Below are 19,628 nucleotides of genomic sequence, written 5' to 3' on the forward strand. Positions count from 1 at the left end.
GGCTAAAGTGGCCAGGCCATTCAGCTGAGAGGCAATATGATAGAAGTCTATAAATTCATGAGTGGAACGTGTAGACGTGAATCATTTGTTTAATCTTTCCAAAAGCACAAGGATTAGGGGGCACCCAATGAAGTTACTAAGCAGTACATTTAGGACAAATATTTCTTCATTCAAGGTATAATTAAGCTCTGGAATTCATTGTCAGAGAATGTGCTAAAAGTGATTTAGCATAGGGTTTAAAAAAGGTTTGGACAAGTTCCTAAAAGAAAATTCCATAAACCATTGTGAAGGTGGACTTGGGAAAATCCACTGCTTATTCCTGGTATAAGCAGCATAAAATCTGTTTTACTCTTTTGGGATCTTGCCATGTACTTGTGACCTGGATTTGCTATTGTTGGAAACAGGATGCTGAGCCTAATGTATCTTTGGTGTGGCCCAGTATGGCAGTGCTTATGTATTTATGTACTTACATTTGACAGGCTTCAGTAAATTACAAGAAAGTGATGTTTTCCGTAGAAAAAGAAAGTTCAGAGACAAGGCATCGTGATTTGAACTTGGAAAGAAAAAGACTCAGAGGAATTATAAGAAAATGCTTTACTAAGAGGATGGCAAATGCCTCAAATAACCTACCTGCAGGTCGTAGAATTGGTAGTGTGACTGAATTCAAGCAGGCATTATATATGCATAGGGCAATAATAGGCACAAGGTTGAATTGCAAGCAAGCCATTCTTTTATCTCTTGTGAGCATATTTGAAAGGTCATGCAGGTAAGTACCTTGAGCTGGGAATTGCTGTTCTCTCAGCTGCTAAATCTAGTATGCTTTTCTTCCTCTGATGTAAGCATGGTCTTAGGAATGCCTCTTCACGGTGTGGCTAAAACACTTGTACTGTTCCAGAACATGCATACACAGTCCTATTAAAGCCAAGTAGTTTTCAGATAGCTGATTGTATTGTTGCATAAATCACTTTTAAAATTTCAACTCTTAACAATTTTAAAAGGGGAAGGGGGACGCTAGCGAGCCCGATGGTGATGGCAGCCTGATTCTGCAGATCCCGAGATCATTTTCACAGAATGGAGTGGAGGAGTAGCCTAGTGGTTAGTGCAGCGGACTTTGATCCTGGGGAACTGAGTTCCGTTCTCACTGCAGCTCCTTGTGACTCTGGGCAGGTCACTTAACCCTCCATTGCCCTAGGTACTTTGACCCTGGGGAGCTGGGTTCAATTTCCACTGCAGCTCCTTGTGATCTAGAGATGGGAGTAACTAGTGAGATAATTAAATTTGCTGACGACACAATGTTATTCAAAGTTGTTAAATCACAAAAGGATTGTGAAAAATTACAAGAGGACCTTACAAGACTGGGAAACTGGGCATCTAAATGCCAGATGATCTAATACCAGATGATGTTTAATGTGAGCAAATGCAAAATGATGCATGTGGGAAGGAGGAACCTGATTTATAGTTCCACTTTAGGAGTCACTGACCAGGAAAGGGATCTAGGCATCATAGTTGATGATACATTGAAACCCTCTGCTCAGTGTGCAGTGGCAGCTAAGAAAGCAAATAGAATGTTAGGTATTATTAGGAAAGGAATGAAAAACAAAAATGAGGACGTTATAATGCCTTTGTATTGCTCCATGGTGCGACCGCACCTCGAATATTGTGTTCAATTCTGGTCACCGCATCTCTAAAATGATATAGTTTAATTAGAAAAGGTACAGAGAAGGGCGGCAAAAATGATAAAGGAGATGGGCTCTTCAGCTTGGAGAAAAGATGGCTGAGGGGAGATATGATAGAGGTCTATAAAATAATGAGTGGAGTGGAACGGGTAGATGTGAATTGCTTGTTTATTCTTTCGAAAAATACTAGGACTAGGGGACACGCAATGAAGCGACAACGTAGTAAATTTAAAACAAATTGGAGAAAATATTTCTTCACTCAACGTGTAATTAAACTCTGGAATTCGTTGCCAGAGAATATAGTAAAAGCAGTTAGCTTAGCAGTGTTTAAAAAAAGGTTTGTCTGGCTTCTTAAAGGAAAGGTCCATAGACCATTATTAAAATGCACTTGGGGAAAATCCACTGCTTGTTTCTAGAATAAGCAGCTTAAAATGTATTGTACTGTTTTGTTATCGGTACTCCTGGAGTGGTGCTGGGCTTGATGGACCTTTGATCTGTCCCAGTATGGCAATACTTATATACTTATGAGTTATTTGAGAATTGATTATTTTCTAATTTCCAAGCAATTAATGCCTCATGTAACTAATACTGAGATACATAGTAAAACAATATCAAATCACTCGGCAATATCTTTGCTCTTATAAAATATAACTACTCCTTCCAACTAAGGGTCCTAGAGATTTTAACACTACCTTACTTTTCAGGACGATAACTTTATCAACTACATCAAAACTAAATCTATAGAATACTTTGACAACAACCCACTGTCTGACTACTTTGTTAATGTTTGTAGGGGTGCATATAAAGCCACAATCAGGGGAGCAATAATTAGCTATGCAGCAGGTTTAAATGTAAAAGAGAAATTTAAAAACTTGATTCTGACATTAAAAACCTGGAAACTGAATATATTACCCACCATGATCCTAAAACTCTGACAAACTTAAAAATTTTAAAATGTAAGTATAATTCCCTAATTGCACAAGAAGCATTTGTGAACAAACACTGTGTTTTAAGCCAGTAAAATATATTAGATATATATTAAATTATGTTCTGAAGTGTATTTCTCCTATTTTGCCAGCAGGTGGTGTTTCTTTGCTGTAAAGCTGTTACAGAGAACTGGGTGTTTCTTCTTTAGTTTGACACAAACAGGAAGCAAGAAGCAGTATATATTTGAAATCTTGTTGACTTGGCTCAGATTGGCCCAGGAGCTCATGTCATTTGGTTTTTACTAGTTTTGAGTTCAGTCTTAGCCTGGGAGAAAAGAGAGACAGATCTCTTTTCTAAGGCTTGGTGAATTATATGTCCTGACCTTCCCAGGTACTGTTTAGACAGTATACAGATGTTTAGTTAGTGTTATAATTGATCCATATTTCAGTTACCTGTTATTGTTTGCTATTGGCACTATTTTGTTCCATTGTTAAATTTTTTAGACAATAAACAAATTTCTTTGTAGACTCTGTTGTCTGGACTGATAAAGAATCTTTGTGGTTTGTGTGTTGGGTCTGTGAGTGCTTTCTGGGAACTGAGGGACCACTGGGAGTGTGGCCTCCAGTAACCTAGAAATCACTGGGGATAATTTGGGAGTGGGAGACTCGCCCAGAGGCAGTTGTTACCCAGTTGGTGGGAGGAGGGTGCTAGCGTGGAGCATAGGCGGCAGGTGCAGGCAGACCTGAGCTGTACTGGGGATAGACCCTCTGGGTGGCCACAAGGTAACCCCAGGCTAGTGGCTAGGCATTTCGTGACAGCATTAACAAGCATTTCTTTACAAAAGTCTAACTTTTACCTGAAAGTAATAAATCTAGCCACCTACTAGCCCTATATTTGAAATCTAAATGAAACGACTGTAGAATTATCTTGATTACTGACTACCAGAACCACTGGGGGGGTATTAGGGGGTCACCCCTGATACCCTTCAGTGGTCATCTGGTCATTTAGGGCACCTTTTTGTCTGGTTTTAGTCCTGAACAGGGGTTTTTTTTTTTTGTTCCATTATGGCTGTAAAATGTCCTGTAGTGTTAAGCAAGCCCTAATCCTGCCTTCAAAATGCCCCCTTGTAATTCAAACGCACTTCTGACGGACTTCGTAGAAAAACGTCTAAAAATGGGTTTTGAAAATACTGATTTGGGTGAAAAAATCATCCAAATGTTGCCACTTTTTAGACATTTTTCTCTTTCAAAAATGAGCCTAAAAATCTCTCTAGAAAAATCTACACACATTACCTACAGTATCACCCTTAGATCTTCGAGCCCTGACATCAGTATTCCTGAAAAACTTACCAAATTATTTAATGTTCTGATGGCTGTAGCAATGCATCTGATTGTCCTACATTGGAAAGACAATACTAAACTTAACTATTTTGAATGGTGGTCTCAAATATGTGCGATTCGATGATGCAAAGCAGCCAATCCTCTTCGGCTACATAATGTCCTGCAATCCAAGAAAGTATGGTCTACGTTGGACAATTACTGTAACAATGCTCAAACCTAATATGTATGATGTCTTTCAGTTCACTAAGCTAACCTCCGTTTCTCTCATCGTTTACCCTTATGGAAGCATAAATCAGGTACAACCAGAAATAAACAATAAGTTTTACAACAGGTGTTCTTTCTCTGTTTAAATTTTACATAAGTTATTATCATGTATTGATTTAAATGTTTTGTTTAAGATTCTATGATCACATCTCAGCATTAAATGCTATATGTTTTACTGATAAAAATTGCTTAAGTAAAGATTTTTTAAAATAATAATTAAAAAAAAACTTTCCTTCTCTAAGAAGTGAGCAAAATAAACTAGAAACAAGCACTAAATGCTCCTTGCTCTTCAAAGTTTCTGTGGGGCTCATTTTCGAAAGAGAAAAACATCTAAAAAGTGGCATAAAGCAGCATTTGGATGTTTTTCTTACAAAAACATCTAAATCTGTATCTTCAAAACCTGTTTTTCAGAGGTTTTTCTATGCTGTTCGTCTGCAGTGTGTCCAAATCTCAAGGGGGCATGTTAAGGGTGAGAGTTGGGCGGGCCTGACTTGGACATTTTTCAGCCACAATGGAACAAAACAAAACTTTCCAGGACGAAAACTAAGACGTTTTGAGCTACACCTGTTTTAATAATGAATAAGGCACAAAAAGTTGCCCTAAATGACGAGATGACCACTGGAGGGAATCAGGGATGACCTCCCCTTACTCTCCCAGTGATCACTGACCCCCTCCCACCCATCCCCCAGAAAAGTGATTAGAAACATTACTTACCAGCCTCTGTGACAGCAACAGATGTTATACTGAGGTCCATTACAGCAGCATGCAAGTCCCTGGAGTAGTCTAGTGGTGGGTGCACTGCAATCCAGACAGGTGGATCTAGGCCTATCCCTCCTCCTCCTTGTTATACTTGTGGTGGAAACTGTGATGAGCCCTCCAATACTCACCAGAAACCCACTGTACCCTTCACCCATAAGGGCTATTGTAGTGCTGTACAGTTGAGGGTAGTGGGTTTTGGGGGGGGGGGGGCTCAGCGGACAAGATAAGAGAGCAACAGTGAGATGTGTACCTGGGAACTTTTATTTGAAATCCACTGCAGTGCCTCCTGCTCTCCTGGGATGTCTGGAGGACCTGTCTAGTAAACATGCTGGCCCATCCTACATCCCAACGGCTTGATTTTCTCTGTTTCTCTATCTGGATTATGGACATTTTGTGCAGAATGTCCAAAGTCGGACATATACGTCATATCAAAAATGCCACTCTTTTTTTATAAAAGAAAAATATATTTGTCCTGATGCCTGAAAGCTTTGGTTGATGCATAACCTTCTAAATGTTTTTCCTCTTCTTAGTATAGTGCTAGTAGGGAACTGACTTCCTTATAAAAATCCAGTGCTTAGTGAATAAGAGTCAGATATTTCTGTACTGTTGAATGATTAAAGGACAGACTCCTTCTTTGTCTTTCAGTTAGATAGCTTTTGTTAACACTTTTGTGTTCTGTATTCTGTGTTAGATTAAAGTGTACTTTGCATGGCCATGAGTTTTAACCAAAATAATACCTCCTTTAAAATGGATAGAAATTGAGACACTGAAATATTTTATTTTAAAGGATGCTGACTTGGCAAGGAGGGCCTCAAAACCCCTTGAAAGAGTTGTGTCATCCACTTCAGAAGAGGAGGAGCCACTGGTGGTGAAATTTCTAAAAATGAACTGTAGATACATCACGGATGGCAAAGTATGTGAAACTTATTGTTTTATGTTGAATGAAGGGGTTGGGGGCTTGCTGTTCCTTTTAATCACACATTAATAAAATTGAGCATATAACACAGGCAGACATTTTGCTATGTTCTGCACATATGCCTACTAGATGCACCATATTTTTGGGTAATTATGTGCCCAGCTCTGTGAAGTAGACATGGCCTGCTGATAATGGCTCCAACTGGAGCAAGCCAGGCAACTGTGTCCATCCACATTTGGAAGTGTCATGAGCTATTGAAAGCTACAAGCTGCCCTTCTGAAAGTGGCAATCCATTTTATTCAGCTATTATGCTCAGATGCTGAAAATTAGCATGAAGCATGCTGGCTTAATTACAGAGCATCAGGATGATAACACATCACAAATGTATTTCACAGCTCATTGCCTCGCTCTTCTAAGGCCAGAGGTTATAAATAACATCGCATGTACCAGTTTACTCACACTTTCTGATCCTCAAGAATGTGCTTCCTAAACTGAAAAGTTCCCATAGTGTAAGCTTCTAACTGGATTTCTGCCTAATGGTTTTATTAGCGCTTGGGTACACTTATTTTCTAGGGCGTGGTGGGTGGTGTTATGATTGTCACACCTAACAACGTCATGTTCGACCCACACAAGTCGGATCCACTAGTTATTGAAAATGGCTGTGAGGAGTATGGACTTATCTGTCCCATGGATGAGGTGGTCTCAATAGCACTCTACAGCGACATCTCCCACATGAAGTTGAAAGATGCTCTACCGTCGTAAGACATGTTTTTATTGTTTATGCACTTCTCTCTCTCTCTCTCTCTCTCTCTCTCTCTCTCTCTCTCTCTCTCTCTCTCTCTCGTGAGCTGAGGTCAGAATATGCAGCAGACAAGATCTGTTTAGAGTAGGCTGTAAGGTAAAAGGTTGTAGGTCATAGACTTCATATACCACCTTTCTATGTACAACCAAAGTGATTTAAATAGTCCATGCAGGTACTTTCTGTGTCCCTAGTGGGCTCACAGTCTGTTTTTGTACCTGATGCCATTGAGGATTAAGTGACTTGCCCTGGGTCACAAGGAGCTGCAGTGGAAATTGAACCCAGTTCCCCAGGTTCTCAGTCCAGTACACTAACCATTGGGCTACTCCTCCACTTTTCCTTCTCTGTGCAGGAATCTGAGAGAACAGTTCTTTTCTTTTTTTTTTTTTTTTAATTTGTCTTAATGTTGCATAAGCTGTAAGAAATTAAAAACAAGAAAAAGAAATATCTCAAATAGAATATGGCCTCAAATGATGGGTTTTACAGCTTGATTTGATTTGCTTTTTTGACTTGATATACCACTTAACACAGAGATTGTTCTAAAGTGATTTGCAAAATTAAAATGTTCAAAATGCTAGGAATAATTAGGAGGGGGATGCAAAATAAGACCAAAAATATTATAATGCCTCTGTATCGCTCCATGGTGCGACCTCATCCTCTTTACTGTGTTCAATTCTGGTTGCCGTTTCTCAAAAAATATTTAGTGGAATTAGAAAAGGTTCAAAGAAGAGCGACCAAAATGATAGAGAGGATGGAACTGCTCCCATATGAGGAAAGGCTAAAAAGGTTAGGGCTCTTCCGTTTGGAAAAGAGACAGCTGAGGAGGGATATGATGAAGGTCTACAAAATCCTGAGTGGTGTGGAGCGGGTGGAGGTGAATCGATTTTTCCCTCGTTCAAAAAGTACAGAGACCAGGGGACACTCAATGAAATTGCATGGCAATACGTTTAAAACAAATAGGAGGAGATATTTTTCACTCAAAGAATAGTTAAGCTCTGGAACTCATTGCTGGAGGATGTGGTAACAGTGGTTAGCGTATCTGGGTTTAAAAAAAGTTTGGACAAGTTCCCGGAGGAAAAGTCCATAGTCTGTTATTGAGATGGACATAGGGGAAACCACTGCTTGCCGTGGGATTGGTAGCATGGAATGGTGCTACTAATTGGGTTTCTGCCAGGTATTTGTGACCTGGATTGTCAACTGTTGGAAACAGGATACTGGGCAAGATGGACCATTGGTCTGACCCAGTATGGCTATTCTTGTGTTCTTATGTTCTAAGATAATATAAATTTAGGGGAAAAGAAACACAAGAAAAGGAATCATTACAATCTCTGTATATAAAAGGCACCACCAATGTTCTATGAAGCCTCCAGCCGGAAGTGTGAAGGGGGAGAGATATCCAGTTTCCCCATGAGTGTCTGCCCCGCCCTCTCTGTAACACAAACAGTCAGTGAAGGAAAACACAGCAAAGCACGAAATCAAATCGCTCTCTCTGTAACAGTGAAGGACTCAGAGGGGGGAGGAGAGAGGGCAGAGGCCAGGGACACACACACTCCCACATGCACACAGAAGAAAACCTTGCTAGCCCCCGTTTTCATTTGCATCAGAAACGGGGCTTTTTTACTAGGCTCTCTATATAAAAGGCACCCCAACGTTCTGAAGCCTCCACGGAAGTTGAGGCGCCCGAGATATCCGGTGTGCCCTGGAGTGTCTGCACCGCCCTCACATCAAAACGTCATGACGTCGAGGGCGGAGCTATGACACTCGAGGGCCGAAACGGAAACGCCACAGCGAACAAGGCAAGTAGCTCGGAGGGAGGGGGCCCCTTGCTAGCGCCCGTTTCATTGCGCTCACAAACGGGCATTTTTTCCTAGTAATATATAAAGCATAATGATAACGCACCAGTGTCAACAAAAGAAGGGAAGAAAACATACATAAAACAATCAGTGCAAGGTTAAATCATAACTCTTCTCAAACAGCCAAGTTTTTAAGGCTTTATGAAATGAAAACTCTGAATATTACTCAGTTCAGATGGCAACAAGTTCCATAGAGATGCACCTGCATAGGTAAACATCTGGTTACGTTGCAAGTAATATAAAAATGCCTTTCATATTGTAGCATTTGTCCAGAATATGACATGTCCACTGTAGTGATATTTGAGCTATCTATTCGGCCTGATGTTACACTTAAGGGAAAATGTGCGAGTCTGTCACAGGACAACTTCGGGGAAATATGAGTGAATTCTTTCTGCAGAGGACCCTGTGCCTAATTTTCTTTCAGGCACATTTTTTTTTCTTCGGGCCAGCTTTATCTATCTGCAGTTGGGCATTCTTAGTGATTTTCCTGAATTGTAGTGGTCCTGATTAATAGAGGACAAATTTCAAATCAGTTTACATAGATAAGAAGTATCTGCAGATAAGAAGTCGGGGGAGGAAAATAACATAGGTAGATGACATTTTCAACTCTATGGGCCCTGTTTACTAAGCCGCGTTATAAGTGTGTTAACAGTTAACCATGTGTGCACGCCTACAGTATCCCTATAGGTGCCTACACGGTTAGAGCACCCGCTAATTGTAGGCGCGTTAAAAATGCTAGTGTGCCTTAGTATACAGTGCCCTATATGTGTTATTTTCAATGAAGAATGGGTCATGACCTCTTCTGTGGCTCACTCTCCGACTTACCTTCTGCTTCAGGAAGGGTCCAGTCACGTGGGTCTTCCCAGGGTCTCAGATCATCCTATGGGGCAGTGGGGTAATCACTCTGCCTTCTTTTGCACATGAGGGCGCCATGTGGCTCCTGGAAGTGGAGGACTAGCCTAGTGGTTAGTGCAGCAGACTTTGATCCTGGGGAACTGGGTTTGATTCCCACTGCAGCTCCTTGTGACTCTAGGCAAGTCACTTATCCCTCCAATGTCTCAGGTACAAATAAGTTCCTGTATATACTATGTAAACCACTTTGAAAGTAGTTGCAAAAACCACAGAAAGGCGGTGTATCAAGTCCCATTCCCTTTCCTATTGGCTCTCCTCCAGCTGCATGCACACTGTGATTTAAGGTTTTAAAGGACCAGCGGCGGAGGATCCTCCAGGGTGCCTGGAGATGATGTCATGGGCCTGAGTGTATTTAGGCCAGTTCTGGACACTCCAGTGCTGCCTTTGCAATAGGACCTCAGCCTTATCTTGCCTCCAGCTTTCACTTGTCTCCAGCCTTATCCTTCCTCCAGTCTTGCCTTGTCTCCAGCCCTATCCTACCTAGCCTTGTCTCCAGTCTTGCCCTGCTTCTAGGTTGGCCTTTTTTCCAGCCCAGCCCTGCCTCCAGCCTTGCCTCTGACTGTTCCTGCTTCACACCAGGTCCCAATTCTGCTGGGCCTACTCCCAAGGGCTATTTTCAGAGCCCTTCGTTAGCCTCCACTCTTCCAGGAGTGACTCACCTGTCATCAGGTGAGACCCTCCCAACCTCTGGGTTAGTAGAACATTGGTTGCCCACCTGTGGGCCAAGGGATTACCCATCTAGAGCTGTGACAGTGGATTTTGCCACCTTATTTGAGGTTTGGGAAACTCTGTCCTAGGCCTTTAAGCACATCCTTGTCTCTTTTGCACCCCGGTCCATAGTGTTCAGTTTATGTCTTAGGGCTGTAATGTTTGAGGGGAATTAGAAGTAAATTATCACCTGTTCTGCAGGATAGTCATGGACTATTTTGTTACATCCATCTACCATGCATATAACCAAAAGAGTCCATTCAAAAAAATAGGCTAAGTATTTGTATTAATTTTTTCCTAGTCTGTTAGATTATGGTGCTCATTTTCAAAGCACATAGACTTACAAAGTTACATGTAACCTATATAACTTGGTAAGTCTATATGCTTTGAAAATGAGCTTCTTTATCAGTTCATTTAGTAGCTTTTATTTTGTCTGTGGAAAATCGTCATAAGCAGGGTTTTGAAAATCCACTCTCCTACTCACCTGAGACAGATTTTTTCAGTGAGTGGAGACGGCAAAAATTTTGGTCCAATCAGGCCTGGGAGAAGCAGGCTTCATCTTGAGCCTCAATTAGGCTTGGGAGAGAGGGTGAGGAGAAGGCATCTTTGGACTGATCAGGGTTTACAAAAAGAAAGGAGGACTGTAACAAGGGTGGAAGAAGAATGAGGGGGAAGGGAAAGTGAGAGGACTGTATGGAAGCGGAGAGCATGTAGTTCCAGTGCAGCATCTGCCTTCCACCCCCCCAGTCCCCCCCCCCCCCCCCCCAAAAAAAATGTATTTGGTAGTGAACAAATTTATAATGTACTAATATATAAAACTTACATACCAGCAAATTCCCTTCAGCTGTAAGGCAAGTACACTGGAGTGGAGGAATAGCTTAATGGTTAGAGCAGTGACCTACGAACCAGGGAAGTCAAGATTCAAATCTTGTTTCTCCCATAGAAGCTTCTTATGACCATGGGCATTCACCTAACCTTCCTGTGTCTCAGGTGCATGCTAAGGGCTAGATTTACCAACACACATTAGCATTTTAACATGTTAATGCAATTTAACTCATATTATTTAACATTAGCTCCATTACTGTCAGTGAGGTTATGTTAATTGCATGAATGTGTGGTAAATGCAAATTAATGCAGGTTATTAAATCTAGCCCTTACATTGTAAGCCCTCTGGAGCAGGATCTACTTACAGTACATGTCTGTAACTTGCCTTAAGCCTGCATTTGAAAAGGAGAGCAATTACATACATCTAAAATTCAAATCTGTTTGTTCTGACCAGTGAGTCTCTGATCATAACAGCTCCATTTAAAGATGAGGCAAGCATGAGGCACGAGGATAGGGATTCTTTTTACCATTAGGGAAAGACAAACGTCCTCCAGTGCCTTTGAATCTGATTTATTTTTGGCACAGGTTTGTGCTTCTAGGAGGGTTTTTTTGTGCTGTGTTTGACCCTTCTGGAAGTTATAGCCATGGCAAAAATAAAGCTGGGGTGCAAAAAGTGCTATTCCTAAACTGGGGAAGCGACCTGCAGCTTGCTGTAGCTTTTTTGCTTTACTTTTCACCCCTTACCTCAATTTGCCCAAGTATAACCCACCAGTATTTGGTATGAAAACTGCCTTAATAGATGGTTTATTGCACCACTTTTTCCACAGAGTGTTTCCCAATGCATTCTCAGAGATCCACCAAACCAGTCTGGTCTTCTGAATAGCCACAGTGAATATGCTGGCAAAAAGTTTCATATACCAGATCACCAATGAAAATCAGTCCAGATGAGTGTGCTACCAGTATAGATTTGGGAACCATTAGAGATCTTGTTTGCTAAGAGCCTGGATGGATATAGCACCTAAATGCATTGACATGTTTAAAGTTGTGATTTATTTAGAAATAGAAAATGATTACCATACAATGTCAGTTTCCCAGAATGTGTTCCTAATTCTTTCATAATCAGTATCTCCCACAGTTTCATCATTGGTTACCATGTTTGCTTTCTGTTGACTTAAGTTTCTTTAAAAACCATTTTAAATACTGCTCCTCATTTTAAGTTCATTTTGTTAGTCATTTTTAAGTTGTTTGCCACCTGTGTTTTGTTTTTGGTTTCAAGTTTTTCTTTTGTTTGTTTTTAACATTCCATACCCATCCAACATTTTTTCCTGACAGTGACATACCAAAGGATCTTTGTCCTCTGTACAGGCCTGGAGAGTGGGAGGACCTCTCCTCGGAGAAGGACATCAACCCCTTCAGCAGATTCAAGTCTCGTGGTAAAGAAAAGAAGCAGCTGAATGGGAGCTCCAGTAGCACCACCCTCAATTCCAAAACAGGAACGCCTTCTGACACGGGGAAGCCTATGGACTCTGAGGTCTTAAAGCCTAAGGACGGCTCTGCTGAGACTGATTCAAAGACTGTTGAGCCATTCTGTGGTAATCTTCCCATGACACATAAAGCCAGCAAGCCCTCAGACGAATGTCCAGCAGAGACTGGAGAGCTTCCTGTTTCCACAACCAAAGATCAGTCCGTGACAGAGAAGGAAGAATTCACTGAGTTGGAAGAGCCTTTCTCTCATACAAGGGATAAAGTGAGTAATAAAAATTTTGCAACAGCTGGAAGTAGTTCAGGTGAGCCAGAGGAATCACGTAAATCCAAATTGCAACTTTCAAATACAGAGGTAGAAGGAGAGCGGCCCATGTTGAGTGGCTCAGGTGCACAGCCAGACTGTGAATCCCAAGAGGTCCTATATTTAGAAAAGTATAAGAAAGAGGAAAGTTTGGTACCACAGGAACGCTGTTCTGACAGTTCTCCAGTAGATCAGGAGGAAACTTTGTTCAAGACACAGAAGAAGTCAGGCGAATTAGAAATCATAAACTCCTGTCTCAGTAAAAAAGTGGAAGAGTCGCTCTGTCCTCAACAGCCACATACGACTGAAGTATGTGAAAATGGTGATTTACAGGATGACGGCTTTATGTGCAGCTGTTCAGAACTTCTTGTAGGTGGAAGTCACACGTCTGCTGCCTGCAGGTCAGGTAAAGACAGGTGTAATGCGGAAGATGGCTTGGCTGCAACAGATGAGAAAGTCTGTGCTGAGCCTCTGTTGTCTTCCTCATCTGAAGAAACCGTTCACGAAATGCCGATGGATAGTGAATCGGAAATCAAACTGTGGCTGATGAAAAAAATTCAGGGACCAATAGAAGGTATGTCTTTTTCTTCCTATTCTTGCTTTCCCTGGTTAGGCATTGTTTCAGAGAGGAGAAAGGGCATCAAAATGATTTGTTAAGATTGGTATAAATCAATTTTGCATCCTGCCCACATCTCTTTCTGTTAAAAAAAAACTGCCTCTAGTTATTTTTTTTTTTTTGGGGGGGGGGGAGCTATTAGACCATTAATTTTGTAAAATTGTCACACTACACCATATTCAGATGGTCTTTTATAATTGCTGTTTCATAAGGAAGTTTACAAGTTGCCATTTTTTTTATTAAATGAGCATCATGGCATGCACGTATGGAAAAGTGTAGGATGAATGCTGATATAGGAGGAGCGAAGGAGGAGCAAAGATGTGATGTTCAATCCGAGGGATTTGGGATATAATATTCTCCTACTTGGGTGGACCCAAGCTTCCTCATACATGCAACATTAAATGCTCCCTTCTGTTATTGTAGGTCCTTGGTAATTAAAATCTGAAACGAGTAGAATCTTTAAAGCATGTGTAATTTAAAACATCTATAATTGATCAGCAATTTCAAACTGGCCCTATCTAAATTCTGTAAACCGAAACAGGAGCACTGCTGCTTTTGCATACCTTTTTTTAGTTTGTGTACTTCACAGAAAATACTTCAGGGCAGTGGTTTCAAAACCTGTCCTGGGGGATCCCGTGCGTGCAAATGTATCTGACGCATAGTCACTGCAGATTTCTTGAAAACCTGACTGGCTAGGGATTCCCCAGAACAGGTTCAGTATCCACTGTTTCAGGACATCTGTTGAGCCGTTCCAGGTTTAGGTTTGAGGTCACGTTAAAAGAATACCTCTTTGGGTTTCGTGAAGCAAGCTCACACTAAAAGCTTCAGTGGCTCTTACTGCTCCATAATTGGAGTCTTAAATATTCCCTAACGTCCCTTAAATCCCCTGGGGATATGTCTGCATAATTGTGATATTAGAAAAAAATTGTGTTTTCTTTCATATTTTTCCATGCACAAAAATTCTTCCCCAGTTATCCAACCCATGGTAGTTGGCGATTTTTTTTTTTTTTTTAAATGAATGTCAGCTAACGTGGGAAAGAAATCTTGGATAGTGGCCACCACTGTATAGCCGGGTACTGTGGTGAGTATTTGGCACTATCTGGGTAGTGACAATTTTCAGTTGTTATCTGAATACACTTAAGAAAGCTTTTTTGCTGTCCTAAGTTATCCGGGTGGCGTAACTGGAAATTGCACTACATAGATAACTTGGGTCTCTGCATTTTATGCTGCTAGGATAAGCCACTGGATTGGCCACTGTTGGAAATAGGATACTGAGCTTGATGGACTGTTGGTCTGTCCCAGTATGGCAACACTTATGTTCTTATGCCCCAATTCCACCCCAGATTCCCATGGTGCCATCAGAATGATTCCACGGCAACCTGTAAATATCTTCAGCGGTACTATCCAGATAATACTATGCTGGTCTATAAAGATATTCAGCAGTATTATCTGGATAATGCCACTGAACATCTTTCTCGGCTGCGTTTATTCGGGTAACAAGTTACCCGGATAAATGCTTCTGAATATAGAGCCTCTATTTTCATTGTCAGACAGGGCTAAAAATGTGCTTGTCAAAATGACTAAAAACTTGGGCACTATTTAAAACAGCTGCATCCACCATACTGCAAACAGAGGAAGGGTGGTGCAAACAAACATCAACACTTAGCACAATTGGGATGAGGAACACCTGTGTGTCCCTTCAATATCCCCAATGACAATTGAAATTTAGTGCTTGTATCAGAGTGGGTGGGGGGGAACACTAAGGTTGACAGGAACTGCTGGGATGATTATGGTGGGAGGAGAGTCACTGAAAAGTGGTAGGAATTTGTGAAGTTGGCGGGAGCATCGAGGGAGGATGATTTAGGTGAAGGAGATTATTTAGGTTGGGGCAGGAGGGCATTGAAAGAGGGAAGACTGAGGATGTGGAAATGACACTGAGAAGTTAGAATGGGAATAGGGGAAGGTGGTTGGGGTACTCAAATCAGAAGATGCACTGTGGTTCACTGAGAGAGGGCAGGGCCAGATTAACACTGTATTGGCATTTGTGGAACACCCTACCAAGGGTTCCCATTTCTTTTCTCAGCCACCCTCTCCTTCCCCCCCCCAACACACACTTCCTGAGTCACATTCACTTTCAGCCCTATTCTGTTGCATTATGAGACTTGTAGCACTGATTTCAGTGAGTAGAATCAGGGACCATAAATAGCTCACTGATTTGGGATGTTAGTTCAGAAACAGAATTGGCTAAAGGGTTTCCCTCTCAGAGTTGGGTAACTTGGCAGCTCTGAAGCAGGGGGTCTGCGAACTATGAAGTTGAGCAAGTAATTTTGACCCTCCATTGCCTTAGGTACAAACCAGAGATATCGAGACGGGCTTCCCTAAAGAATTAAATTTACAGGTGATAAGTCTGATATAAATTCACAAAGTTTTACATATAAAAAAAGCCCTCATAAATAGAAGGAAAAGAAAATATTTAGTTTTCTTTGGTGCTTCTAAAAGTATATAGACAGAGTGGAGACAGTATTAGGACAGGTTTCAAATAAATTTGCGCAGATAGTACGCTGGGTAACTTCTTCAGGCTGAAAACTCTTATTTCTCCGAGGACAAGCAGGACTTCTCACATATCGGTGACCTCATCCGTGGGACCCTGGTGCAGATACTGCCCAGTGTTCTATTACTTCTAGTCTGCAGTTCTCTTTCATCCGCAGAGCAGCGAAAACTTGTCTCTTTAGTCTCGTGGCTGTTTTTTCTCCTCACAGAGTTATTTCTTGCTTTCCTGCTCTGTTTTAGTCAGTAGCACAGGACTATTTTGTTTTTATTATTTTCAGTAGTTCCCTGTATTTCTTTAGTTTTTTTTTCAGCCCTTTTAAAAGTTTTCTTTATCTGTATTATGCACAGTTATGTTTGATGATGTCTATCTGGTTGCAATAAAACTGTTTGAACATAAAAGCTTTCTTTGTTTTGACCTGAGCTCCTGGCCCAGGTCTTATTTAAAAGAAAAAAAAAAAACCTTTATAATTGAGCCATTTGATTTTGCTGCAGCCATCTTCCCCGTGATGTCTCAGAGACCTTCCAGTGGGTTTAAGCAGTGCACAGACTGTGCTAGGGCCATGTGTGTGGCTTACCCAAATGACATGTGCCTAGCCTGTCTGGGCTCTGGCCATGTCCTCTCATTGTTCTCTTTGTGCTCAAATGTAGAAGAGAACACAGAAGAGTTGGGCGGCCCTGCATGAGAGACTTTTTGACATGCCAAAGTCTAGTCCATCGACATTGGCATCAAAGGCATTAGTCCCTATGGCTTCAGGAGCTGTACCGGACACTGGAGATGCATCAACATTGCCCCCAGAGCCTGGTCATGTGTCCAGTGGTCCGAGGCAGGCACCGACTCATGATGAGTACTTCGCTGAATTTAATATGGACTACTCTTGGGGGTCTGATCTAGGATTAGAGGAGCCCTTGGAGGAGGGTTACCTTGGTCTGCCTTCTCTATTCCAGAAAAGGAGAGTCTCCTCTAAAGGAACTCTCCTTTTTCAGTTTTTTGAGAGAGAGGCTGAGGCCATCCCCTTTAATTTGGAGATTGATGACGAGCCCAGGGCCAGGATGTTGGAAGTCCTTGATTATGACTCCCATCCAAAGGAGGCTGTGACAGTGCATGTGCATGACATCCTTAAGAGTACACAGATGACAACTGGGCGACCCCTCTCAGTATACGGTCTATACCAAAGAAAGTAGACTCTTTGTATAGAGTCCAGAAGGCTCCTGGATTCGAGAAGCAGTAGCTTCCACACCATTCCATGGTTGTCAAATTCACCCTCAAAAGAGCCAGAAGCTTGAGGATCCATGTCTTGGCTCCCCCAGACAGGGATTCTCTAACTCTGGAGTCTTTTGGGAGGAAGGTATTCAGGGCTTGATGCTCCTTTCCTGCATCCAGTTCTACCAGCTTACTTGAAGAACTTGGTGTACAATGTGATGAAGGTTGCAAACACTCTGCCTCCAGAGAAAGCCGCTGAACTCTCTCAGCTAGTAGCCAAGCAGAAGGAGTGTTGGAAGCACATGTCTAGGGCAACCTGTGATGTTTTCAGTTTGGCACACAGACTATCTGCATTATGTATTGGCATGCACAGACTCTCATGGCTGCATGTCTCAAACCTAGAGCCAGCAGTTAAGTAAATGTTGGTGGATGTCCCTTGCCAAAGAGTCAACCTTTTTGTGGACAAGGTGGAAAAGATGTCAGACTTCATAAAGAAGAGGACTGATACCATCAAGTCCCTTCCTGCTGTGGACTCCATTTCCCAGAGGTTTTCAGGCCAAAGTCAAAAGAGTGCCCACTATTCTGTCACCTCACCCTCCTCAGCAGGCCCAAAAGCCTCAGCCAGCTTTCCCAGTCTAAGCAGGAGGCAAGCTTTTGACTAGATTCAGCAGAGCATAGCAAAGGAGGGTGGGAATGACCAATGCGATAGTCCAGGATAAAAGCACAAAGTCCTTTATTAAATGTGTACAGTAGCACTTGAAGACAACACATGAATGAGATGCAAATGACCATGTGCTTATAGGTGAACTCAGCATGGTCCATGTTTTGGCCTATGTCTTCATCAGGAGTCCTCTCAAAACATAATTACAACAGAATACATAAATATTAGCAAATGAGTGAAATAATAAGTACAATAGAAACGATATTGCAAAAAGGTACATGAAAAGTGACGTGTTCATTTTTTAAGGAACTAGGGTCAAAAATGTATGTATAGTGACCCAATAAAAAGAGGTGTGACACCAAAAAAATTTTATATGTGAATAGAAGGAAGGGGATAGTGACCTGCATAAAATGTCCATGCAGAATTGTTACATACCAATTCCTCAGCGGAAATGCGCTCCATGAAACACAAAAGTGCTGTAGACCTGAAGAGTCATATAACGATTGGTTAACCAAAAGCCAGACAAGTTAAAAACATAAATAAAAACTTTAAAAAGCATGTATGTATCAATAGTACTAAGACACCAGACTTCTTGACGAAAAGAACAAATCACAAGTTGTATTAAAAAATATACATCATGTATAACAAGGCCACACATAAATTTGAGGCCCCTGGTAAAAAATGTACAGTTTATATCAAGCCAATAGGATGCTAAAGATAGCACTTAATATTGATCCATCACAAATATACAAAGCATCTAAACTGGATAAAATGAAAAATTGTGAGTGCAAGAGCACATTTAAAAAGAACATTATAAACAACCTATATACTCTAATACCTGCCCACAAACAATATACAGTCATTTAAAAAAAAAAAAAACAGCTTTGAACTAAGCATTAATATCTCAAGTGCATAAAAAATGTGCAACGTACATATAAGCCCAGCCAAACAAGCGGCTGCACAGAAATCTATTAAAAAGGTCTGCTTAAGGTGGACAGCAAACAGTTGTTATCTGCTAAGTTAAAACAACAAAACTCCCAAGTGCTAAAAGACAATCTGTAATTACACCGTACAATAATGAGAATTAATGTGTCGCCATCAGTCTGCCATTTAAAAATATCCCAGAGCATCTGTAATTATTGTGTGGCATGCATAGATGTGTGCGCGTTATGCATGCATAAACAATTAGCCGCTATTCCATTAGACAGAAACGCAGGATATCACCTTGGGGTAACTTATGGACTAAAACCTCTTGTAATGCTAACAGTCATTTAAAGATTCTCGAATATATCTTTAAAATGCTTGTGGGAGGTGTATGCACATAGCATCTTCCTTGAAGATAGCACATTAAAAACATGCAGGAAATTTTTATAAATGTATAATGACAGGCCAAAGCATCTGTAATTATTGTGCATCACGCATACCTAAACAATTAGCCACTAACCCATTAAACAGAAATGCAGGATATCACCACGGGGAAATTTATGGACTAATACCTAGAGGAACTAGAGGACATGAATTGAGGTTGAAGGGGGGCAGACTCAGGAAAAATGTCAGGATGTATTTTTTCATGGAGAAGAGTGATGGATACTTGGAGAACTCTTTTATTAAAAAAGAAACGCAAAGCCATACAGAAACATATAACCCCAAACCAAATATATACAAACAAGTCCCCCACCTTAAATCCACCTATCTACCTATATACACTGTCAATCCCCACCCATCCTAAAATGAAATTAAATGAACATAAAATTCAAATAAAACTCGAAGTCAATTCAAAATAAACTGTCCAACCCCTCTATGGAGGTTTCAAGTGCACATGCCTCCACCAAACA

At 41.2% G+C, this 19,628-nt stretch overlaps 1 protein-coding gene across 1 annotated transcript in view; it reads left to right on the forward strand.

Annotated features, from left to right (window-relative positions):
* NCOA7 (nuclear receptor coactivator 7) overlaps positions 1-19,628 on the forward strand; it is a 382,797-nt gene that overhangs the window by 145,723 nt on the left and 217,446 nt on the right. Inside the window, exons 6-8 of the mRNA XM_030198488.1 lie at positions 5,754-5,879; positions 6,456-6,640; positions 12,345-13,339. Of these exons, the coding sequence (XP_030054348.1) occupies positions 5,754-5,879; positions 6,456-6,640; positions 12,345-13,339 (1,306 nt within the window). The remainder of the gene's footprint in view (positions 1-5,753; positions 5,880-6,455; positions 6,641-12,344; positions 13,340-19,628) is intronic.

Source organism: Microcaecilia unicolor, chromosome 3, assembly GCF_901765095.1.
Source record: "Microcaecilia unicolor chromosome 3, aMicUni1.1, whole genome shotgun sequence".
Classification (NCBI taxonomy): Eukaryota; Metazoa; Chordata; class Amphibia; order Gymnophiona; family Siphonopidae; genus Microcaecilia; species Microcaecilia unicolor.